This window comes from Ranitomeya imitator, chromosome 2 (genome assembly GCF_032444005.1).
Source record: "Ranitomeya imitator isolate aRanImi1 chromosome 2, aRanImi1.pri, whole genome shotgun sequence".
Lineage (NCBI taxonomy): Eukaryota > Metazoa > Chordata > Amphibia > Anura > Dendrobatidae > Ranitomeya > Ranitomeya imitator.
Window position 1 is genome coordinate 174,976,997 of NC_091283.1, and position 26,612 is coordinate 175,003,608.

General features: G+C 49.7%; 1 protein-coding gene across 1 annotated transcript in view; it reads right to left on the minus strand.

Moving 5' to 3' along the window:
• Positions 1-26,076, minus strand: part of DBH (dopamine beta-hydroxylase) — a 39,734-nt gene extending 13,658 nt beyond the window's left edge. Inside the window, exons 1-6 of the mRNA XM_069755535.1 lie at positions 25,733-26,076; positions 25,095-25,241; positions 24,145-24,402; positions 10,682-10,858; positions 10,493-10,595; positions 7,502-7,668 (exon numbers count right to left, since the gene is read on the minus strand). Of these exons, the coding sequence (XP_069611636.1) occupies positions 7,502-7,668; positions 10,493-10,595; positions 10,682-10,858; positions 24,145-24,402; positions 25,095-25,241; positions 25,733-26,068 (1,188 nt within the window). The 5' untranslated portion in view covers positions 26,069-26,076. The remainder of the gene's footprint in view (positions 1-7,501; positions 7,669-10,492; positions 10,596-10,681; positions 10,859-24,144; positions 24,403-25,094; positions 25,242-25,732) is intronic.
• Between the last annotated feature and the right edge of the window lie 536 nt (positions 26,077-26,612).

Sequence of the window (26,612 nt, forward strand, 5' to 3'; positions counted from 1 at the left end):
GGGTGGTGTACAGAGTGGTATGTGTACAGTGTGGAGAGGGTGTGTACAGTATGGGGGGTTTACAGCATAGTATGTGTCACAGGGTTACTGCGACAGAGAGTAGTTAGAAGACTGCAGTGTCTGATTTCCCCTACTCCTGCACTGATTAGAAGCACTCAACCTTCTTATTAAATGGTGTAAATTTTTAATGTGTAATTTGGCAGTGCATGGGTTAATCTTCTCAGTTAAGAGCTCCTGGAAGCTTTCCTGCATTAATGGTCTCAGCTGTTCACCGTTGGCCACTCCCATCTCCTATATAATTTGGGCCTTGGCTAGCACTCATTGTCAGACATAGCTTATACTGCATGACTGGAGGTTGTTGGTGGTTATTATTGGAGAAAGGCATCTGATGGATTTACAGTATCTGTGACTGTTGCTAGGTTTTGAGTGTGTGATAATTTCCTTTTTTTCCCTACATTGCTGTAATCCCATCCTCCACTCCCCGGTGTTTACCTCTGTTTGTGTATACGTGTAGGTTTGGTATTTTCTTTTATCTCTGTTTGTATTACCTTCTTAGTCTGGTTGATGTATTACGGTGCACTACTACTTCCCTTTATCCTGGGTGGGTGAAGGGTACAGACTGAGGACGGATTAAAGGCAAGGTACGTGGCCCCGGCATCTTCACCATCAGGAGTAATCCAGGGAACATGGTGAACTAGGGCGTCCCCTAGCATTAGGGACAGGGAATTAGCCCCTGGTCCCGAGACACCCAGCAACAGAGTTGTGACACTGTGTGTATAGTATGTGTTTGTGTACAGCATGAGGCGTGTGTACAGCATGGGGTGTGTGTACAGCATGGAATGTGTGCAGTATGGAGTATGTGTGTACAGCATGAAGTGTGTGTATCCTATGAGTGTGTTTACAGCAAGAGGGGTGTACAGCATAAGTTGTGAGAACAGCATGAATGCGTAAGTGTGCAATATGGAGAGTTTGTACAGTATGGGGTCTGTGTGAACAGCATGGACTGTGTTTGTGTAGTATGCTATGTGTGTATACGCACACTATGGAATGTGTGTTTACGGCATGGAATGTGTATACAGTATGGAGGGTGAACAGCATGGAGTGTCTGTACAGCATTGTGTATACAGTATGACTGTGTACAGTATGGGAGGTGTACAACATGGAGTGTGTGCAGTATGGAGGAGGTGGGTACAGCATGAGGGGGTTTACAGCATATGATGTGTGAACAGCATGGAGTGTGTGAACAGCATGGAGTGGGTGTGTGCAATATGGGGAGTACGTACAGTATGTGTAACACCCCAGGTAACAGGCTGTTACAGTGATGTTGCCTTCCTTTCCGGGAGGGTAATATCATGCTTGGAGGCAAGGAGGATTCACTTTACCAGGTAACGCACCTACATGCAACACATTCTGAATCCAGGCCAGAAGGGGGAGCTCTGAACCCGGATTCAGGGGAGCTTCCCCAACTTTATGTATTCTGGTGTGGAGGAGGAGTTAGACAGTTGGTCCAGGGAGACCAAAGCAGACAGTTGTTCAGAGACAGTGGTGGAGAGACAGCAGAGAGTGGAGCCGTGCAGCCAGGACTGAGCTGCAGCTCCAGGGAAGAAAGATAACCTGAAGGGTTGGATCGTAGTGAGCATAGGAGGAAAGGAGCACAGGAGAAGGAGCTTAGAGGGGAACTGTGACTGGGCACCCTCTGAGCCGAAGCACAAGAACCGGGCACCGGGAGCCCGAGGCTGTGTTGTTCTCCAGGTCACACGGCAGAACCGGAGGGTAAAGGACTTTATGTAGTTTTCCCGCACCCACACCTGAAGGTGCAGCAGTACATGAAGAACCAAGGACGTGATAGAGACCCTATAAAAAGGCTCACACTGCCCACCATACGGGTAACTGTCCCAGGACAGGAGAGAGAGGACTTTGTACGGACGCCAGAGGCAAGGACCTCGCATACGAGCGCGAGTAGGAAGGCTTACGGACCTCACCTGGGAGAGGGATCTACCTTTGCCTCCAAGCCAGCTGGACCTTATCACCACCTGTTGCTGGTACCCTGGACTGTGGCTTGATTCGACCAGTAAACCAGGTAAAGACGTTACAACCCTGTGTCCTCCATTTATTTGCTGGCATCCACCACACCATCCTTGCCATACACCTTGGGAGCCCTTCATCTATGGGAAGCGTCACCATCTTGCTGCATTAACATCACCCCAAGAGGACCCCTTTGAGCAGCGTCTGTCGCCTCTGACCGAGAACCACAGGTGGCGTCACGAACATAAACTTTATTACAAATTCCCTTAAAAGACCTTTCCCCTTTTAATTGAGCGCCCAGGGCCACAGACCGGGTCGCAGCCACCGTGACATCACCTTTAAGTGCGACCGGACCGGGTGCCAATTCCCCCATGCCCTGGCAGGTGACTCATATGGGGTCTGTGTTCACAGCATGGAGTGTGTTTGTATAATATGCTGTGTGTGTACGCACAGTATGGAATGTGTATGTGCGGCAGGAAGTGTGTGTAGAGTATGGGGGTGTACAGCATGGTGTGTGTGTACCAGTATGACTTTGTGTATAGTATGGGGTGTATGTGAACAGCATGGAGTGGGTGTGTGCAGCATGGAAAGCATGTACAGTATGGGATCTGTGTGCACAGCATGGAGTTTGTTTGTATAGCATGCTGTGTGCACACAACATGGAGTGTGTATGTGACAGCATGGAGTGTGTGTGGTGTGCAGCATGGAGGGATGTCTACAATTCAAAAGGAGGATATATCCAGCAACAGGTTAGGGGAAAAATAAAAATATTTGAAAAAGTCCACATTTTAAAAGTGCCGTGTCCCAGGGAGGTGCACAAACTGATGTGTTTCGAACTAAGAGTTCTATTTTCCCCCCGGACCTGTTGCTGGATTTATCCTCCTTTCAAATTGTCTCCACCCTGATGCTAACAAAGGTTTCATTTCAGTGCATACTGGAATCGCATACATCTAACTGATGATCTGGAGAAAACCTCTTTTTCGGTTTAGTGCATGTCTACAGTATGAGGTTTAGTATGGAGTGTGTGTGGTATGGAGTGTGCGTGTACAGTATGGAGTGTGCGTGTACAGTATGGAGTGTGTGTGGTATGGCGTGTGCGTGCACAGTATAGAGTGCACGTGTAGAGTATGGAGTGTATGTACGGTATGTAGTGTGTGCGCACAGTATGGAGTGTGTGTAGTATGGAGTGTATGTGTAGTATGGAGTGTGCATAGTATGGAGTGTATGTGTAGTATGGGGTGTGCGTGCACAGTATGGAGTGTGTTTATAGTATGTAGTGTGTATAGTATGGAGTGTATGTGCGGTATGGAGTGTGCGTGTACAGTATGAAGTGTGTACAGTATGGAGTGTGTGCGCGGTATGGCGTGTGTGCACAGTGTGGAGAGTTTGTAGTATGGTGTGTGTGTGTGTGGAGTGTATGTACAGTATGGAGTGTGTGCACAGTATGGAATGTGTGTACAGTATGGAGTGTGTGTAGTATGGAGTGTATGTACGGTATGGAGTGTGCGTGCACAGTATGGAGTGTGTGTAGTATGGAGTGTATGTGCAGTATGGAGTGTGTGTGGAGTGTATGTACAGTATGGAGTGTGCGTGCACAGTATGGAGTGTATGTACAGTATGGAGTGTGTGTAGTATGGAGTGTATGTGCAATATGGAGTGTGTGTAGTGTGGAGTGTATGTACGGTATGGAGTGTGCGTGCACAGTATGGAGTGTGTGTACGGTATGGAGTGTGTAGTATGGAGTGTATGTGCAGTATGGAGTGGGCGTGTACAGTATGGTGTGTGTAGTGTATGTACGGTATGGAGTGTGCGTGCACAGTATGGAGTGTGCGTGTACAGTATGGAGTGTGTGTGGTATGGCGTGTGCGTGTACAGTATAGAGTGCACGTGTAGAGTATGGAGTGTATGTACGGTATGTAGTGTGTGTGCACAGTATGGAGTGTGTGTAGTATGGAGTGTATGTGTAGTATGGAGTGTGCATGTACAGTATGGAGTGTGTGTAGTATGGAGTGTATGTGTAGTATGGGGTGTGCGTGCACAGTATGGAGTGTGTTTATAGTATGTAGCGTGTATAGTATGGAGTGTATGTGCGGTATGGAGTGTGCGTGTACAGTATGAAGTGTGTACAGTATGGAGTGTGAGCGGTATGGCGTGTGCACAGTGTGGAGAGTTTGTAGTATGGTGTGTGTGTGTGTGTGTGTGGAGTGTATGTACAGTATGGAGTGTGTGCACAGTATGGAATGTGCGTACAGTATGGAGTGTGTAGTATGGAGTGTATGTACGGTATGGAGTGTGCGTGCACAGTATGGAGTGTGTGTAGTATGGAGTGTATGTGCAGTATGGAGTGTATGTACAGTATGGAGTGTGCGTGCACAGTATGGAGTGTATGTACAGTATGGAGTGTGTGTAGTATGGAGTGTATGTGCAATATGGAGTGTGTGTATGGTATGGAGTGTGCGTGCACAGTATGGAGTGTGTGTGTAGTATGGAGTGTATGTGCAGTATGGAGTGGGCGTGTACAGTATGGAGTGTGTGTAGTGTATGTACGGTATGGAGTGTGCGTGCACAGTATGGAGTGTGTGTGTACAGTATGGAGTGTGTGCGGTATGGCGTGTGCGTGTACAGTATAGAGTGCACGTGTAGATAGAGTGGAGTGTATGTACGGTATGTAGTGTGTGTGCACAGTATGGAGTGTGCGTGTACAGTATGGAGTGTGTGCGGTATGGCGTGTGCGTGTACAGTATAGAGTGCACGTGTAGAGTATGGAGTGTATGTACGGTATGTAGTGTGTGCACAGTATGGAGTGTGTGTACAGTATGGAGTGTGTGTAGTATGGAGTGTATGTGTAGTATGGGGTGTGCGTGCACAGTATGGAGTGTGTTTACAGTATGTAGCGTGTATAGTATGGAGTGTATGTGCGGTATGGAGTGTGCGTGTACAGTATGAACTGTGTACAGTATGGAGTGTGTGTGCGGTATGGCGTCTGTGCACAGTGTGGAGAGTTTGTAGTATGGTGTGTGTGTGTAGTATGGAGTGTATGTACAGTATGGAGTGTGTGCACAGTATGGAATGTGCGTACAGTATGGAGTGTGTGTGTAGTATGGAGTGTATATACAGTATGGAGTGTGTGTAGTATGGAGTGCATATGCAATATGGAGTGTGTGTAGTGTGGAGTGTATGTACGGTATGGAGTGTGCGAGTGCAGCGCCCCAGAGATCTGGTCATTGCAGTATGACACTCTGCCACTAAGGGGCACCAGCACACATTACACTTCACACTCCGGCCACTAGGGGGAGAAAAAGGCTTTATTTATTGGGCCACTCCTCACACTGGTAAAACTAGGGGTTGGATAGGAAGTGAGTCAGAAGCTGACTGGGTTGGATTCAGGCAACATCCTGTGGCAGGGGGTGTTGCAGGGAGAAGACACAGGGGGGTCCCTGTCAGGCGTGGGAACCTGGCAGGTGCCTACCGAACAGACCAGACCGTAACGGAACCGCGCCTGCACACCCCGCGGTGGTATCCTGAGAGAGAGACACGAAGGGATTGTGTGTAGTGTATGTACGGTATGGAGTGTGCGTGCACAGTATGGAGCGTGTATAGTATGGAGTGTGCGTGTACAGTATGGAGTGTGTATAGTATGGAGTGTGCGTGTACAGTATGGAGTGTGTGCACAGTATGGAGTGTGTGTGCGGTATGGCGTGTGCGTGCACGTTGTGGAGTGTATGTGAAGTATGGAGTGTGTGTGTAGTGTGGAGTGTGTGTGTAGTGTGGAGTGTATGTACGGTATGGAGTGTGCGTGCACAGTATGGAGCGGTACAGTATGGAGCGTGTACAGTATGGAGCGTGTACAGTATGGAGTGTGTGCACGTTGTGAAGTGTATGTGCAGTATGGAGTGTGTGTAGTGTGGAGTGTATGTACAGTATGGAGTGTGTGTACAGTATGGAGCATGTATAGTATGGAGTGTGCGTGTACAGTATGGAGTGTGCGTGCACAGTATGGAGTGTGTGTGTGCGGTATGGCGTGTGCATGCATATTGTTGAGTGTGTGTGTGGTATGAATGTGTGTGTGCAGTACGGAGTGTGTGTGCAGCATGGAGTAGTGCGCTGTACGAGGTGGATGTATGACAGCACCACCCCTCTTCCACAGATGACTCCATTAATTGTTACAGAAAATATTTTTGTTTCCATGAAGGGAAAATGAAAATCTATCAAAGAACAAACAAGCTGCAGACGCCTGGACCAAGTGGGAATCAAAGAATCATCACCGCGCGGCATAAAGACGAGCAGCAATCATCCACAGAGCATCTCTGACAGCCGCTGCTCACATCAATATGAAATGCGAACGAAACAGGCGAAAAAATTAACCCCTTGTGCAATGTGCTGGCTGCAAGGTGCACGGCCAGGTACAGAGGAACAGGAGAAAAATAAAATAGCCAGGCCAACCCCAGTCATCTGTGTATACAGGATTGGAGGAGTAGTCCTGTGTATATACGGAATGGGAGGAGTAGTCTTGTGTATATACGGGATGGGAGAAGGGACGAGTAGTGCTGTGTATATACAAGATGGGAGAAGGGAGGAGTAGTGCTGTGTGTATATGGGATGGGAGGAGTAGTGCTGTGTATATACGGGATGGGAGAAGGGAGGAGTAGTGCTGTGTATATACAGGATAGGAGGAGGGAGGAGTAGCGCCGTGTATATATGGGATAGGAGGTGTAGCGCCGTGTATATACGGGATAGGAGGAGGTGCGCTGTGTACATACGGGATGGGAGGAGTAGTCCTGTGTATATACGGGATGGGAGGAGGAGCGCCCTGTATATACAGGATGGGAGGAGTGCCGTGTATATACAGGATGGGAGGTGTAGCGCCGTGTATATACGGGATAGGAGGAGGAGCGCCATGTATATACGGGATGTGAGGAGGAGCACCGTGTATATACGGGATAGGAGGAGTAGTGCCGTGTATATACGGGATAGGAGGAGGGAGGAGTAGCACAGTGTATGTACAGGATAAGAAGAGTAGCGCTGTGTATACACGGGATGGGAGGTGAAGCGCCGTGTATACACCGGATAGGAGGAGGGAGGAGTAGCGCCGTGTATATACAGGATAGGAGATGTAGCGTCGTGTATACATGGGATAGGTGTAGCGCCATGTATATACGGGACAGGAGGAGTAGTGCTGTGTATATACAGGATAGGAGGAGTAGCGCTGTGTATATACGAGACAGGAGGAGTAGTGTGTTGTATATACAGGATAGGAGGAGTAGCGCTGTGTATATACGAGACAGGAGGAGTAGTGCCGTGTATATACGGGATAGGAGGAGGGAGGTGTAGCGCAGTGTATATACGGGATAGGAGGTGTAGCGCCGTGTATATACGGGACAGGAGGAGTAGTGCTGTGTATATACAGGATAGGAGTAGTAGTGCTGTGTATATACAGGATAGGAGTAGTAGTGCTGTGTATATACATGACACTCACCAGGTCTGTGCATTTCCCTGTACAGTATCCAGTCAGGGAGAATTCCCTCTGGTGGGGCGGGATGGCCATTACTGGGGTGTACACCAGGCCGAGCTCCATGATCCCTGCGTCATATTTCCTCAGCGATGGGGTATAATGGAGGCGGATACCTGAGGAGTCTCGTAAACCTGAAAGAAACCGAAAATAATACTAACTACCCCAAGTATCAGTACCCAAAGCATCAGTGGCATAATTCTGTACCTCAAGCATCAGTACCACAAGTGTTAGCGCTGTTATCCTGCTCCACAAGTGTCAGTGCTGTTATCCTGTGCCCCAAGTATCAGTGCCGTTAACCTGTGCCCCAAGTATCAGCGCAGTTATCCTGTGCCCCAAGTATCAGTGCCGTTAACCTGTGCCCCAAGTATCAGCGCAGTTATCCTGTGCCCCAAGTATCAGTGCCGTTATCTTGTGACCCAAGTATCAGTGCAGTTATCCTGTGCCCCAAGTATCAGTGCCGTTATCCTGTGACCCAAGTATCAGTCGTTATCTTGTGACCCAAGTATCAGTGCAGTTATCCTGTGCCCCAAGTATCAGTGCCGTTATCTTGTGACCCAAGTATCAGTGCAGTTATCCTGTGCCCCAAGTATCAGTGCCGTTATCTTGTGACCCAAGTATCAGTGCAGTTATCCTGTGCCCCAAGTATCAGTGCCGTTATCCTGTGACCCAAGTATCAGTCGTTATCTTGTGACCCAAGTATCAGCGCAGTTATCCTGTGCCCCAAGTATCAGTGCAGTTATCCTGTGCCCCAAGTATCAGTGCCGTTATCCTGTGACCCAAGTATCAGTGCAGTTATCCTGTGACCCAAGTATCAGTCGTTATCTTGTGACCCAAGTATCAGTGCAGTTATCCTGTGCCCCAAGTATCAGTGCTGTTATCGTGCACCCCAAGTATCAGTGCCGTTATCCTGCGCCCCAAGTATCAGTACTGTTATCCTGCGCCCCAAGTATCAGTGCCGTCATCCTGCACCCCAAGTATCAGTGCCATTATCCTGCGCCCCAAGTATCAGTGCCGTTATCCTGCGCCCCAAGTATCAGTGTCGTTATCCTGCGCCCCAAGAATCAGTGCTGTTATCCTGTGCCCCAAGTATTAGTGCCGTTATCCTGTGCCCCAAGTATCAGTGCCGTTATCCTGTCCCAAGTATCAGTGCCGTTATCCTGTGCCCCAAGTATCAGTGCCGTTATCCTGTGCCCCAAGTATCAGTGAGGTTATCCTGTGCCCCAAGTGTTACGTGTTACGGAACCACTCAGCACCCAGAATATGTTGTGCAGTTTTATGTATGCATAATAGGTTCCATGTGAGATGCATGTCCCTAATGCATCAGCCCACAGGCTGCACCCCTGGGCAGAGGGGACACGATATTCCCCTTTTGTCCGCCTCCCATCTTTGTAACTCCCACAGTAAATATCGGCAGGCTCCGGCCACGTGTGGCTATTGTAATGTACTGTATGTCTGGCCTGCCGCTTTTCTATTGGCCTGCCCTCTGTATCTGTGTGATATATTCTGTGTCCTGTGAGTAAAGTTGTCAGACTGGAAATACGTGGAGAAGCAGTGATCTTTTATATGCGCCCATGTAACCAAGCAATTCCAGCCAGCGTCCTTCATTCAGACTCCTACACGGCACACACTGTCCTAACACACTGAGAATTGCCAGATACTGGCAGCAGGAGCCGCTGCATAATGATGGTGGCGGGTGGCTCCAGCATGAGGGGCATTAACCCTTCAGGCACTGCATGTGAGGAAGCTGGAGCGCTCTGCGGCGGGTGATGGGTGGCAGCGTTGCTAGGTATCTGTGCGGCTATTTATATCCCGGCTCTGTTAAGGATATGGGGATACGGAAAATGGCCAGATATTAATAAAAAGGAGATTCTATATACATAAGAAAATCATCCGCACAGAATACGGAGTGACAATGTCTGCTACACAGCGGTGGGACGATCTGCAGAATAAATGTATGACTGGCCAGTTAGACGTGCGATGTTCTGCAGATTGTGTGTCTGGCCGGTTAGAGGTGCAATGTTCTGCAGATTGTGTGACTTGCAGGTTATATGTGCGATGTTCTGCAGATTGTGTGACTGGCCGATTAGAGGTGCGATGTTCTGCAGATTGTGTGACTGACCGATTAGAGGTGCGATGTTCTGCAGATTGTGTGACTGGCCGATTAGAGGTGCGATGTTCTGCAGATTGTGTGACTGGCCGATTAGAGGTGCGATGTTCTGCACATTGTGTGACTGGCCGGTTAGAGGTGCGATGTTCTGCAGATTGTGTGACTGGCCGGTTAGAAGTGCGATGTTCTGCAGATTGTGTGACTGGCCGGTTAGAGGTGCGATGTTCTGCAGATTGTGTGACTGGCCGATTAGAGGTGCGATGTTCTGCAGATTGTGTGACTGGCCGATTAGAGGTGCGATGTTCTGCAGATTGTGTGACTGGCCAGTTAGAGGTGCGATGTTCTGCAGATTGTTTGACTGGCCAGTTAGAGGTGCGATGTTCTGCAGATTGTTTGACTGGCCAGTTAGAGGTGCGATGTTCTGCAGATTGTGTGTCTGGCCGGTTAGAGGTGCGATGTTCTGCAGATTGTGTGACTGGCCGGTTAGAGGTGCGATGTTCTGCAGATTGTGTGACTGGCCGGTTAGAGGTGCGATGTTCTGCAGATTGTGTGACTAGCAGGTTAGAGGTGCGATGTTCTGCAGATTGTGTGACTGGCCGGTTAGAGTTGCGATGTTCTGCAGATTGTGTGACTGGCAGGTTATATGTGCGATGTTCTGCAGATTGTGTGACTGGCAGGTTATATGTGCGATGTTCTGCAGATTGTGTGACTGGCAGGTTATATGTGCGATGTTCTGCAGATTGTGTGACTGGCAGGTTATATGTGCGATGTTCTGCAGATTGTGTGACTGGCAGGTTATATGTGCGATGTTCTGCAGATTGTGTGACTGGCAGGGTTCTGGCTTTTACCTTTCAGTTCCAGCGGATTATGATAATGAACTTCTAGTCGAAGGAAGCGGGAAGATCTGGGGCCTCCGAAGGCCAAGCCGACGTCATCAGGGTAGTAGAAAGCCTGCAGTGAAGAACGACCATTACACCTGTGACAAGGAGGTCCTACCAAAAGCCACCTAGTGCCACACTCCCGGCCTCTGTACCAACCTTGGCTCCCATCGCCCAGGCGGCCAGGACATGCCTGCAGTAGTCGAGCCTTTGTGGTTTCATCTTGGAGTCGCAGGGTCCGCTAAAGTGGGGGATGGTATCGTAGTCCTCCGAGCACTGGAAGACCTCGATGTGATGGACTATGGCCTCGTGCCCGGCCGTGATGATCGGCTCATACTGCAGACGGACAGAACAGTAGTTGTGAATCTTATGAGCAGCGAAGGATCAGGACGAAGAACATGCACTTCTCTGTAGTCAGAAGTCATAGTAATTCTCTGTAGGAACATATGGCGGTATTTAGGCACTATTCTGCTGGTGCAGTCACTGTGTACATACATTACATTACTGATCCTGTACTGATCCGGAGTTACATCCTGTATTATTCTCCAGAGCTGCACTCACTATTCTGCTGGTGCAGTCACTGTCTACATACATTACATTACTGATCATGAGTTACATCCTGTATTATACTCCAGAGCTGCACTCACTATTCTGCTGGTGCAGTCACTGTGTACATACATTACATTACTAATCCTGTACTGATCCGGAGTTACATCCTGTATTATTCTCCAGAGCTGCACTCACTATTCTGCTGGTGCAGTCACTGTCTACATACATTACATTACTGATCCTGAGTTACATCCTGTATTATACTCCAGAGCTGCACTCACTATTCTGCTGGTGCAGTCACTGTGTACATACATTACATTACTGATCCTGAGTTACATCCTGTATCTCTTTTTATTATAAAAGTACCAAACAAAACTTACAGGTAAAGCTTACAGACAAACTCAATAACAAAACAAATTATTTACAATCCCCAAAAAGTCCAATGTCCAGCACATTTATACAAACAAAATGTTCCTCCATTTCATTAATACCCCCAGCAAGGGAAGATACCTCAACCTATATCCTTTTTCCCTTCCTTTGTACCGTTTTCCCCCTCACACACTCATACCCACGCATTCATCCCTAGAAAAATAAACAAGTCGGCCAACTGCCCTAAACAAAGTAAATAGGCCACCTGGCCGAAACTTAATCATATATTTTTATATATTTTTTTATTTTATATATTTTTTAATAATTTTTTTCTTTTTTTTTTCTTTTTTTCCTCCTAAACTATACCACCACCATTCCCCCAAAGGTCCCACCAAAGTTTGTGGCCTATCACACCAGGTCCCACCAAAGTTTGTGGCCTTTCCCACACCTCAAGGTCCATAAAAGTTTATGGCCTTTTTTTTTTTCTCTTCTTGGCATCCCGCCGGACGTCCATTCTCCAAAACCCATTCCCTCACCCCCCAAGAAACCCCCCACCCCACCTAAACTAAATCCCCCTACACGCATCATAGTACACATGTAACATATATATACAACCTTATAATAACATATATCAATAATAACATAATAATAACCACTACATACCTTAACCATGACCAAAGAACAGGCCCAAGTTCAATGCTTGCAAGCCCTATACCCAGGTTACCAATTACAAAACAAAAATCTGTAAAGTGAGGGTTACAGCCCACCACCAGGAACTGGAGACCATAGAGGCTCTCACCCTAATCTACCGCACATCACCCTGACCCTCCCTAACAACGCAAAAGAGAAAATCCTGTCCCTATAGCCCTACCAATCTCTCCCTACCTGCCCCTACCTGTCCCTCACTACCAACCTAATACTAACTGCCTGTCCCTAAAGACTGTCCCTATCTGTCCCTCCCTATCTATCTGACCCTACAAAATAAAGATAAAAAAGACTAAGGGTACCGTCACACTATACGATTTACCTACGATCACGACCAGCGATATGACCTGGCCGTGATCGTAGGTAAATCGTAGTGTGGTCGCTGGGAGCTGTCACACAGACAGCTCTCCAGCGACCAAGATGCCGAGGTCCCTGGGTAACCAGGGTAAACATCGGGTAACTAAGCGCAGGACCGCGCTTAGTTACCCGATGTTTACCCTGGTTACAAGCGTTAAACTAAAAAAAAAAAAACAGCACATACTTACATTCTGGTGTCCGTCAGGTCCCTTGCAGTCTGCTTCCCGCACTCAGTGACTGCCGGCCGTAAAGTGAAAGTGAAAGCACAGCCGCTGTGCTCTGCTTTCACTTTACGGCCGGCAGTCACAGTGCTGGAAGCAGACTGCAAGGGACCTGACGGACACCAGAATGTAAGTATGTGCTGTTTGTTTTTTTTTAGTTTAACGCTTGTAACCAGGGTAAACATCGGGTAACTAAGCGCGGTCCTGCGCTTAGTTACCCGATGTTTACCCTGGTTACAAGCAAACGCATCGCTGGATCGCATCGCTAGATCGCTAGATCGGTGTCACACACACCGATCTAGCGATGACAGCGGGAGATCCAGCGATGAAAGAAAGTTCTAAACGATCTGCTACGACGTACGATTCTCAGCAGGATCCCTGATCGCTGCTGCGTGTCAGACACAGCGATATCGTAACGATATCGCTGGAACGTCACGAATCGTACCGTCGTAGCGATCGAAATGTTATAGTGTGACGGTACCCTCACTCAACCTTATCACAGGCACACAGAACCTAACTCTCCCTAGGGCACATTAAAGGAGAAACCCCTCCATAGAAGAGAGGCCCTCCCTGCACCCAGCCTCTCAAACTCCAGCAAGCGCACTTTTGCCAGGTCACGCAGGATGTTCCTAATCACCTCTTCCCCGGGGAGGACTTTCCGCTGAGTAGACACTAGACACCGTGCATTCCATGTGTGGAACCTAGTTACTAAACTAACTAAGAAAACAGTGCCCCGATCTCGGCCACCAAGGGACCTGAATGCCCCATAGGCCCACTCTGCATAGGAAAGGCCTGCCAGCCTGGGCCAGCCAATGGAAGCACCCACCCTGCTATAGACCTCTGTATTAAAGGGACACCGCAGCAGGAAATGCTCCATGCTTTCAAGCATACCGCCACACTCCTCGCGGGGACAATCCCGGTCATCAGAGCGTCTGCACTTCAGGTTGTCCCTCACATACAGCTTCCCATGGAAGCCGCGCCAAGCCAAGTCCCAAATCTTCAAGGGGATCCGCTTAGCGTTCAATAACCCTAGCCCCACCTCCAGATCCCAGCTTGGGCAATCCCTGAGCGCCAGGGGCTTCTGAAAGTGGGTCAACAGGACCCTATTGTCAAGAAACCTTCTCAACATGGTCCTGATCTCCCACACTCCCAGACCCCACCGACGGATCACCTTCAGAACCGGGGTAGCATAACCCGGAAGATGCCCATGAGGTGTACAAAGGTCCTTCACCTGCCCTCCTGTCTCCCATTCCTGGAAGAAAGGCCGAAACCACCCCCTACAGGAGAATACCCACAGAGGAGCCCTCTCTAACCAGAGGTTGGCGATGTTTGCCTTAAGAAAGGTGTTTACTAGAAACACCACTGGATTGACCATACCCAACCCTCCTAGTCTCCTCGTGCGATACGTGACCTCCCTCTTGATTAGGTTTAGCCTATTTCCCCATAATAATTGGAAAAACAGGCTGTAGACCCGTGTCCAAAGAGGCTCTGGCAAGATGCAGACGCTGCCCAGATATATTAGCAAAGGAAGCAAATAGCCCTTGGCAAGACTAACCCTTTCCCTTAGGGTCAAAGACCAACCCTTCCACTGATTCACCTTCTGGGCGGCAATCTTAAGTCTGCCCTCCCAGTTTTGCTGGGGATAGTCCCCCGGGCCGAAACTGATGCCTAATATTTTTGCTGTGGCCTGAGGCCCTGGAAGGGTGTCCGGGAGATCAAAACTTGGATCTCCCCCTCCCAGCCAGAGACTCTCACACTTGTCCCGGTTGATCATGGATCCGGATGTCACCGAGTAGCGTTCAACCTCAGACATCACCCAATCTGCCTCCTCGAGGATACAAAAAGGGAAACATCGTCAGTGTACGCCACTACCCTCAAGGCGGCCTCTGGCTCCGCCTGGTCCATCCCGACTCCCACCAATGGTCCACACTCCACCCTCCTTAAAAGGGGGTCGATCGCAAACACGTATAACGGTGGGCTCAGAGGACAGCCCTGGCGGACACCAGACCTCACCTCAAAAGGGTGTCTGACCCAACCGTTCACGAGCGGAAAAGCCTCTGCCCCATTGTATAAAACTCTCAACCAATCAACAAACCTCCCAGGCAGACTATACCTCAGAAGGACGGACCAGAGGTACTTATGGTTAACCCGGTCAAAGGCCTTCGCCTGGTCTAAGGACAGCAAGTACCCCTTCCAGTGACCTGCCCTGCCCTGCTCCACTGCCTCCCAGACACTGAGCACAGCACTAAATGTACTGCGGCCTGGAACAGAGCGGTGCTGGGCCCCCAAAAGGAGCCGGGGCGCAAACTGCACCAACCGATTAAAAAGCACCTTTGCCAGAACCTTTCGGTCCGTATTGAGAAGCGCTATGGGACGCCAATTCTCAATACGGGACGAGTCTTTACCCTTTGACAGGATAATCAGGGCTGACTTCCTCATTGAACTGGGCAAAATGTCCGAGGAGAGACACTCATTAAACATCTCAGTCAAGAGGGGGACCAAAGAGTTCCTAAAAGTCTTGTAGAACTCAGATGTTAAGCCATCCGGACCAGGCGACTTTTTGGGCCGGAGCCCATCAATCGCCCGTCTCACTTCCTCTTCCCTGATTGCTTCTGTCAAAACATGAAGCGAGGGGTCATCCCCTGGCTCAGGGATGGTTTCAGTCAGCAAAGCCGACATCTCATCTCGATCAGGATCCCTCCTCCCCAAGAGGTGCAAGTAGAAGGATCTGACCACCTCCAGGATCCACGATTTGGATCTGTTCAGGGACCCCGTACTGTCAATCAGTCCTCTCACCATCTTACAATTCACTGACAACCTGCAGTTTCTGTAAGGGTCGGGCGAGCGGTACCTCCCGAAATCCCTCTCAAAAACCAAGGATGTGTGCCTATCATACTGGCACCCCTTGAGCAAGGTCTTCACCCTGGAGATTTCCTCTCGGTCCCCTCCACTCGAGACGAGCTGCTCGAGTTTCCTCCCCAGCTCCCAATACAGGCGGTACCTGTTCAGGCCCCTGAGGCTCGAGAGCTGATGGAAGAACCTTGCGACCCTTCTTTTGAAGATCTCCCACCACTCAGACTTACTGCTACAAAGACCCAAGAGAGGTACCTGGCTCTGAAGAAATTCCTCAAAGGACTGTCTTACTTCCGCCTCTTCCAGAAGGGACGAATTCAGCTTCCATAGGTCTCTCCCCATCCGGGGGGTCTCTGTAACATTCAAAGTAAAGAAAATGAAACAGTGATCGGAGAACTCCACCTCAACAGCGGACACTGCCGAAGAGAAGGCTTCCTCCTTTAAAAAAAACCTATCTATCCTAGACCTACTGCTTCCCCTAAAAAAGGTGAAACCCCCGTGACCTGGGGAGTGCCGGATGTGGACATCCACCAGGCGAGCTTCACTTACTATGCTATTCAAGGCTATCATAAGCCAGCCGATCTCCGGGGCTTCCCCTATCACGGAGTCTGGTTACAGTATTAAAATCCCCACCGAAGACCACCTGCCGGCTTGTAAAAAGATAGGGCTTGATCCTCAGGAAGAGACATTTACGGTCCCACTTAGATTGCGGGCCATAGATATTGATGAGCCGAAGCTCCTGTCCCCTCATGAAGACGTCAAGGACCAAACATCTCCCCATTTCTACCTCGATCACCCATCTGCATTCCACCTCCGCGGTCTTAAAAAGGACCGCTACCCCGCTATACGGCTCGGCCGCAAGAGACCAGTATGAGGGCCCACTCCTCCATTCCCTCTTTGCTTTGTAGATGGACCCCAGGTCCGTTAGTCTGGTCTCCTGCAAAAATAAAATATCAGCCTCAACCCGGGTGAAAAAAATCAAAGGCCGTAAATCTAGCCGTATCTGACTTTATGCTGGCGACATTAATCGACGCCAGAGTCAACAGGGTAGGTTCCGCCATCATGGGTGATTGAGTTAGATGGCCTGTTTTTTAACCGTACCCCCTGATTTCCTCTCCCCCTCTGAGGAGGAGCCCAACACACCCCTCCTCTTTAAAGACACCGAGGTGTCCATATCCTCCTTTACAGCACAGGACTTCCCGGAAATAGATTCCTCGCCCCTGGACCCCAAGGTAGTCCCCCCTCAAGAGGAGTGTGAATCCCCCGGAGGACAGAAATCACCATTCCCCGAAGGCACCCCAGATGTTGCGTCCGGCCCCTCACCCCCGACCTCCGGCACAGCAGAGTCATCGAAGGCTTGGAACCGATTGGAGAGGGGGATCAGAGGGGAGTCGGTGAGCCCTTCCGTAGGCACCCTAGCGGCCAGGGGGGGGGGCTTAGATTTTTTAGCCTTGTTCTTCCTCTTCTTCCGACTCTTACCGGTACGATTGTCACCCGTTTTTTTAGGATGCTCCACCACCTCTTCATCCAGACTTTCATACTGGGAAGAGTTATCAGAAGCAGCCAACTCCTCCCTCTCCATCCTCTGGATCTCCTCGCTCACCGCCTTCTCCCCCAGGGCCTCAGAGGCTTCGGCTGCCACCTCCAGGCTGGGGGCAGTCATCACCCCAGTTGCCTGAGGCTTATCCTGCCCCCTGCCCTTACGGCTCCTCACCTGTTGCCACTGGTGGACAGATGTACTAGCCTCGCCTTTCCTCACTGACCCCTCAGCTCCCCCCACGCCTCCACCCTCAGCCCCAGCAGAAGTTGCACCATCGGGGACCCCCCCTGGGCTCCCCCCTGCCGGGCCAGAGATGGTGCTGGAAAAGGAACGGGGGCAGCAGCTATACGGGTGACCTAGGTCACCACACAGGTGACACCTAATGTCACCACAGGCCGCGGCAAGATGGACTACCCTGCCACACAAGGCACATTTCTGCACCTTGCAGCCTGCGCTGAAGTGGCGGGGATCACCGCACCTGTGGCAGACCTTCGGTTGCCCCTGGTAGAAGATCTGGATTCTGTCCCTCCCCAGAAATGCTGAGAAGGGGATGTGGGTGACCGTACCTCCTGAAACCTTCAACTTTACCATGAAGGTCCAGCCCCCTGACGAAATGCCAAATTCGTCCCTATTTTTTTTTTTAGGGACCTCGGTGACTTCCCAATAACGGGAAAGCCACGTCATTATGTCGACCCCAGAGAGTGACTCGTTACTTGTCAGAACCGTCACCCTCTTTACACTATTTTGGCGAGACACCACCTGCACGGCAAAGTCTCGCCAGCCGGGCTCACCCTTTGCCAGTTCGAAATTCGACCAGAAAAGCTCCAAGCCCTCTGGCCGAACAAAACTGACATCGAAGAAGGAGGTGCCAAACGGATGAATCAGGGCAAAGATGTCAGTCGCCCTGAAGTCCTTCTTCAGAAGAGCTCCACAACCCTCACCCTTGGCGGGCACGCTTCACTGCCCCTCCACCGAAGACGGACCACATTCTGCCTGGCCACCCCCTGCCCGGCTGTCGGGAGGGACCAAACCATTTCCCCTTCCCTTTTATCTTGGAAGGCAGCCAGGCCGTGTCTATCCAGCCAAAAGGCCAAGTCCACCACTCTTCCCTCTACTTCGATTGTCCGTTCTCCCTTTGTGAGGGCCTCCAGGAAACAGCGCCGCAAGACGCTATCCCTGAGGTCCAGAGGCGAGGAAACCCCCTGACTAGACCCCGAGGCTCCAGCCACCACCCCCGAATAACTCAGAAAACCTGTGGCTGGGGGGGCAGATGGACCGGCCCCCTCCCCCCTTCTCCCACTACCATCAGACACCGTACTCACACTTGCCACGATATTCACACTTGCCACCTCAGACGCACTACCACTCGCATCCTCAACCACAGACACTTCCATACCCACACCCTCCTCATCCACTCCATCAGTCACCCCACTCTCACTCACATGAACACTGGGGTCAGTATTATTTTGCCTCACCTTTTGGGTATTTCCAGGTTTTGTTTTCCCACTGCTACCGCCACCTACTGGTGGCATCTTCCCTGCTGGGGGGTTTGGAACACACAGTGCTACTGTCCCTTTAAGAGTCCTGCTGCCATTGGGTTTAAGCAGCACTGTCTTACCTTCCACCACAGCAGGCACAGAGCTTCCTCCCTCACTGGCAGGTAGGAAGTCAGGAGCAGACCCGCCTCCAGCTCCATCCTGCCTTGTGGCCAGAGCCCCCACCGCAGGTAAGCCCCCCGACACAGGGGACCCCGCCAGGCAGGCGCCCTTGCTGCTATCTGCTGCAGCTGCAGTTCCTGCACCATTGCTGACCGCAGCTAAGACCATTTTTTTTTCTTTGGCTTGGGAAGCCACGCCCCCAGCCTTCAGCTGCACAGCACAGCTATCCAAAGCTGCTCCTACATGGGCAGCGGGTGCCGAGGAGGCCACGCCCCCTGAGACCGGCCGCAGCGGGACCCCCAGAGCCGACCCAGAGCTGGATCCACCCCCAGGAATCCCCCCAGCGGTACCAGTCCCCCGAGGCACAGCACCCCCCACCACCACACCCTGGGCCACAAACAGCCTGGCCACAGCAACTCCAGCGGCTGGCCCCAGGCTAGGCCACTCCCCCTCAGCATCCACCAGCGGCGGTGCCCCCAATGCAGGAGACCCCGACTTCACCGCAGACCCCGCCAGGGGAGCTTCCACCATTTTCTTTTTATGAGCCTGTTCAGCCGGAGCCGCAGGCCCCTCACCCTTTACTTTACTAGGTGCCTGGGTCCCCAGAAGCGATCCAGCTTTAACGGATCCGTAAGTGGGGGACCCGGACACCCCAGCGCTCACCGCCGGAGATGCGGTCCCGGCTGTCACTCTCCTGCCCACCACTGGGCCGCCCTCCACATCATGCTCCATATCAGACACATCACTACCCCCTCCGTTACCACAAACAGAGGCAGCGCCCTGCGTGTCATGGCCTGTAATCTCCCCGCTCCCTCGCTGCGGACCCACAACAGAGGCCGAGCCGGGGTGGGTAGCGGGTGCCGCACAGCGGGACCGGGGGGCCCCAGAGAGGGGGACATACACAAATTTCTGCACAGTAGATGTTTTCTGCTTATTCCTCTTCTTAGCCTTTCTCTTCATCCCCCTCCTGGTTGCCTCGTCCTCGCAGATCTCATCCCCGAACCTCAGCTGGTTAAAACGGACCGGGGACTCGATCTGCCGGATCTGCTGCATGACGAGGCAGCCCCCCTCACTGCTACTACTCCCACCATCCTCATCCTCCCCTTCGCTCCCGCTGTCCCCTGAAGGGCCAGAATCTGATGGGAGAGCCACCTGCTCGGGGGCTATCCCGCTATGCGACGCCTGGAGATCTCTTACCAGGCCACCAGGCGGTGGGTAGGGCACGACCTCCTCCTCGCATTCCTCTTCCTCATCATCCTCCTCCACCACCTCCTCCACCACCTGGCCGGAGCTCCGTGACCCCTCCAGAGCCCCACCGGCCATGGCTCTGAACCGGTCATCGTTCTCCAGCTTTTCACGGAAGGCCCCGCTACCATCCAGGATCTCACATCTCCGGCTTTCCAGGTCTTGTATGGATTTCTTGATCTTCTTGACCGCGGCGGATAGCTCGGCCTTCTTATTGCCGGAGGCCCTGTCAGACCTCTCCTTAGCTACCCTCAACTCCCCCCAGAGGGATTTTAGCTTCCTTGAGGCGTCCTCATACTCGCAGAGGTGCGCATGGACGCGGGAACCATAGACCAGGGCGGATTCTCTAGCCGCCTTGGTGCCCCAACCAAGAGGCACCGCTGCAGCACCCCTGCTCGTACTCGGCCTACCTCCGGGGGAAGGAGCCGCCGCGGCCTCAGGGGTCCTACGGGTCTTCATGTTGGATCCTTGGCCAGATCTTGTGGCCCTAGCCGGAGTTGGAGTCCTCCCACCCCCCGCCGACTTGGACCGGGAGGTGGGAGCCGGGGGCCCAGCCCCGGAGGCCAGTCCCAAAATGAGCCTTCTTTCCTGGGAAGGGGCAGACAAAAAGTCCTGGATGGAAAACTTTACCTCCCTTCCCAGGAGCTCTCTCTAGGCAGCACACAGAGCACACGGCAAGCAGGCTCCACCTCTTCCTGTATGACACTCCAGAGCTGCACTCACTATTCTGCTGGTGCAGTCACTTTGTACATACATTACATTACTGATCCTGAGTTACCTCTTGTATTATACTCCAGAGCTGCACTCACTATTCTGCTGGTGCAGTCACTGTGTACATACATTACATTACTGATCCTGAGTTACATCCTGTATTATACTCCAGAGCTGCACTCACTATTCTGCTGGTGCAGTCACTGTGTACATACATTACATTACTGATCCTGAGTTACCTCTTGTATTATACCCCAGAGCTGCGCTAGACATTTATTCCATCAGTTTACATTACTTAACCATTTTTGGGGTCTTCTCTTGCCGAGGTTTTCAGGGAATCCTGTCCAGCAGGTTGATAATGGCGTCTCCTTGATGAGGGGCAGGCTGTTACAGTGCATTTTTGTACTTTTCTCCTTCCACTGAAGTGTCAGTCACCTCACAGGGTGCAATTTTCTAATCTGGAAATGCCTTAGGAACCGTCTCGCCATTATATGGGACTTTTCTCTCCCCTCCCGAATCTTTTCATCATTTCTTCAGGCATTTCTGCTGGTATGGCAAACATATTTGACAGGACTCACAATTCTGCCATCTTCCATTCTGCATGTATAATTACCAAAGTAATTACGATTCAGTGTCAACTGGAAGAGAACGGGCTCCGTCTGCAGCTTCTGTCAGTTTTTTCCTGTGGCAAAGCCTAATTTTGTATCACATTTGGAGGTTTTATAGAGAAGCTGCAATGATTACATTCAGCGACGAAAATTAATCTTCATTTCCAAGACACTAAAAAATGCAAACCCCTATCATAAGAGCAGGCAGGGAGATTATCCCCCCGCCTCTTCCCATGTTATTTAAGTGTGCTGTTGCTAGAAATTAAAGCAAATCCAGTCTCAGGATGATATAATTGAAAATCGAGTTGTGACTTTCCTGGCAGCAGATTGACATTGAGCTCTCAGACTGGCATTTCCTCCATCTCTCAGTGATTTATGTGGGAAATCCGCAGCTGTTTGTGAATGGTCACTTCTCAAAGAGAACTCTGCACCGATTCCACATGAAATTCCCGTTGTGTTAGCCCTGGGGTCTCAAAAGCGTGGCCCGCAGGCACCCGGGCTCCCCATGATGATCGCAGCCCAGTCCTGGAGCCACCGATGCCAGCGCTTCGTTTCAGATGAATGTGTGTCCTTGGATGCACATTCAATTGAAATGTATTGCGGCACAGGGACCATATTTCTGCACCGCAATACCAATACCGGCTACTGGCCAATCAGAGGCTGACGTTAGCGTGTCGACGTGGGCAGCCTATGACCTCACTGCCATGTGTTGCCCTGGTTGTGCAAGAGGAAAAGGTTGCTGTTTGCCAGGGGAGCGAGGTCAGATGAGAAGGATTTTTATGTGTATATGAAGAGCAGCAACATTGGGGACATTTGCTACAACAAGGTGACCAGCATAGGGACATTGCTACAGCAAGGTGGCAAGGATGGGGACATTGCTACATGAAGGTAACCAAGATGGGGACATTGTTACAAGTGGACCAGGATGGGGGCATTACTACAACAAGGTGACCAAGATGGGGACATTGCTACAAGGTGACCAGGATGGGGACATTGCTAAAAAGTGACCAGAATTGGAACATTGTTACAACGAGGTGACCAGGATGGTGACATTTGCTACAACAAGGTGACCAGGATGGGGACATTTGCTACAACAAGGTGACCAGGATGGGGACTTTACTACAACAAGGTGACCAGGATGAGGACATTTTCTACAACAAGGTGACCAGGATGGGGACATTTGCTACAACAAGGTGACCAGGATGGGGACTTTACTTCAACAAGGTGACTAGGATGGGGGCATTTTCTACAACAAGGTGACCAGGGTGAGGACATTACTTTAACAAGGTGACTAGGATGGGAACATTTTCTACAACAAGGTGACCAGGGTGAGGACATTACTTCAACAAGGTGACTAGGATGGGGACATTTGCTACAACAAGGTGAACCAGGATGGGGACATTTGCTACTACAAGGTGACCAGGATGGGGACATTACTTCAACAAGGTGAACCAGGATGGGGACATTTTCTACAAGGTGACCAGGATGGGGACATTACTACAACAATGTGACCAGGATGGGGACATTATTACAACAATGTGACCAGGATGTGGATATTGCTACAACAACGTGACCAGGATGGGGACCTTGCTACAACAAGGTGACCAGGAATTGGGACACTGCTACATGAAGATGACTAAGATTGGGACATTGCTATATGAAGGTGAGCAGCTATAAAATTGTACCATAACCCATATGATAAATGGCATAAAAATACAATTCCAAAATTTATCAAAAAGATGTATTGTAAAAACATTCTAGAGCTGAAAATGTCATCTCATTCTGCAAAGAATGTGGCCTGTCAAATTCAATTTTTTTCTATGTGCGGCCCATATACCCAGCAAAGTTTGAGACCCCTGGGTTACCCCATATTTGACAACTCTCTCGGGTGGATCCAGGAAAAAGGGAGGACCTACCAGACTGGTAGAGAGGTTATCAATTCTGTCAAACATTTCAGAAGGCTTCTTGGTGTGCTCCATCATCAGACATAGCCCCAGCACATAAATGTACACATAGTGGGGGTGTTAAAGTGCCATGTATAAGGCAAGGTCTGGAGAAGAAAGGATGGCCACAAAAACTTTTTGGGAACCAGATACCATGAAAATATGATCCCTGAAAATTGGCAAGTAAGGGTTAGCCAAATATAGCTTAGTCCAAATAAATGGGGCTAATCTGTGAGCAGATCGGAGGCATTTCCTGCTGCAAACCCAAGATCCCTGCAAAAAATTTTGTTGCAAATCTGTGTGGGATTTTTCTACATTTTCCTCCCAAAATTTGCCTTGTAAACATAAACTAAGTGAATTCAGCCTCATGCATAACCGTGATTCTTGTACTGGCCATGGGTCTCCTGACTAGAACTCCATAGTCTCATAGACATACTGTGTATGAGGCTGTCAAGTTTGGATCCGGAGACCCACGACCAGTCCGAGAATCACAGTCCATGCTCAGACTGTGACACACAGATGTCTGAATGCCGCCTAAGAGGATAACCCCCCACATACACAAATTGCTGCCTGTTATTTCCTTGGAAATGCTGTACAGTTTGATAGCCAACTTGTGGATATCTAGAGTAGCTTCTCGTATAAACACATATAACTGTAGAATCAACCTGGAGAGAAGGTTTCATGGTTACAAACTGAGTCAAAGCCTGGAATTTACTTGAAATCGAATAGAAGTTGGGATTCGGGGGTTTTAACATGTGATTTCAGGCACGGTATCTTATGTTGTAGTTTATAGTATAACAAACAATATTTGGTGGTCCATCTGGTGGTCACCTCAATCTATGGCCATATCTAGTAGAACTTACCATGACTATGTGGTGTTTGGAGAAGTCCTCCGGCAACTCGGTGATGTAACACCAGTAAGTCGTCTCCTTATCTGGGATAACCACATTGGGCGCCCGGACATCCATAGTGACTACATCCTTCGGAAGGTGGGGCATGTGGATCTCTGGCTTCAAGAGTTGCACCCTCTGGAGTCCTCGGTGGAGTAAGGAGATATTGATAGCAGAAAGGGATTGGAATGGCTTCTCCAGCAAGGCATAGACTAGGTGGACTGTCCCATCCTGGAGAGGAAAATTAATGAATGTTAAAATATGAACGTCCTATGAGTTTTCCATCTAGAGCACCAATCACTGACACTTTGTTCTCTCATGGACAAGGCATACCCTCTGCTCTGCCAATTTTGTAATGTATAGGGCATACATAGAAGAGATGGGGTGCCATAGTAAAAACCCAATTGTGTTGCTGGGTTTTTCCATCCAAGATAGAAGAATCTGGTCCTCTCTCCTCCACACCCTTTATGCCAATTTGCCACTCTCCTGATTGCTAACAATGTGGCTCCTTTGTACCATATTTGCCAAATGGCTCATGGAAAAAGGAGAGACCTACTGTAGATGTTGGAAAATCTCATAAATTCTGCAAACATTTCTCAATATTCCGGCCAAGAGGAATTTGCAGATGGTTCCTTGTGCAAAATGCCAGTTTCAAACACCCATTTTGGGTGTGAAAATAGATTGTGCAAGGGCATGACCCTAAATGGGAAGCAGTAAAAAATAACTCATGTCCTCCCCTGATGAGCATGGCCAAAAGTTGGAAAATACAGCTTATAGAGAACATATCTACCCACAAATAGAAAAGGGGATAGGACCAACCAAAAGTGGGTGCCCTATCTCTAATGGCCCCATAGCAGCCCTAGTATCTACCTCTATGACATATATTCTGTTGCATCGGGAGTATCAAAGAAGATACATAGCACCTCTATGAAGTAGTCATGGGGATCGCAGGTGGTGAACGGTCTCCTGAACACAAGATAGAGCCCCTCAGGAGTCTGTTGTGCGGACAGCAGCTGATAGTCTTGGTGTGAATCAATATGAAGATGTCCGTCTTCATCACTCCAGGCATCCTGAAAATACAAAAGGACAAAGATGTAGCAGGGCTGATAGTGACAGATGCAAACTAGCCGAGTTTGTCATTAGGCATTGACCGCGATCCTCCTCCAATCACAAAAAGTGGACTCTCAAAGTCATCTGTCTAGATGAAGCAGTTGGAGTATTGTCCACTGATCCATTCTGTGGTTATAGGAGCTGTGGTTATTCATGGATTGAGCCCCACTCATAATAAGTCTTTCAATTGTGTGAGCAGCACATTTTTACAACAGCCCATGTTAATATTCACATTCACTGACAGCAAGCAAGTTAACAATTGAAATACAAAGTATATTTAGAGCAGAGCACTGCACCAATCCAGCAAAAGATCAAAAAAACTAGACTTTCCATATGGTTTCAATGAACGGAGCGGCAACAGATCAATGTACCTTGGCTCTAAGGGAGAACTAGACCCTCAAAGTCATGACTACTTATATTATGTCTTGAAGAAAAGAGAAAAGAAGCTTACCCCGAAATAAGAGCTGAATCCATCACTCCACAAGATGGCCAGATCTGCACCTTCAAACTCTCCTCTGTCCGACATGCCGAAAATCATCCCAAATTTTAGGTTCTTGATGAGGATCTGGAAGTTCACCACTTTTTCCGCATAGCTAATGTTCCAGAAGAGCTGGAGAAACCCCTCGGGATCCAGGGGGACGGTATATGGGAATGAGCTGGACACTTGGGTTGTGTCATGTAGAGTCACAAGAGACAGTGCCAAAACTAAACCAATCATGGTGAAGTAGATGGGGACAACGGTGGTGATCTTCAGGTGGGAGAAGGAGCATGGTCTCCCCTGAGCCATCTCTGCATATGATCAGGAGACAGTCGCCGGGTTGGTGACTTTTATACCTCTGCTCGCCTCAGCAGGTTGGGTCAGCAAAGGTCTGTAATCACATTTAGTTGCTTACAAATCTCATTGAGCTCAGTGCCCTCAGGTCATTTTGTCTTCATTGGCTGCCACACACTAATGGGCCCTAATTGGAGTTGTCCATGCAGCTTTAAACTGACTTTCAATACCTGCTACGTCTCTGAATGACAATGGCTGCCAGGTTCAATGTCCATCCTGGGTACATCAGCCTTTTCCCCTTTAAATAAAGTTACCACTATAAAGCCCTTTTCAGTCCACTTTGGACAATCATTTTTTGTTAGAAGAGTCTTTGCAGAGTGTCCTGCTAAGTGAATCACTGGTGATCAGCTGCAATCTATGGTGGAACCTGGCAGTAACTGTTTGTCCTAAAAAAAAAACCAGCACATTTTTAGGGGAAAAGCAACACATTGATTGATTCTTCATATCTAACCATAATGTAGCATGTTTGGACTCAACAAAAGGAAGTAGATATTTAGTC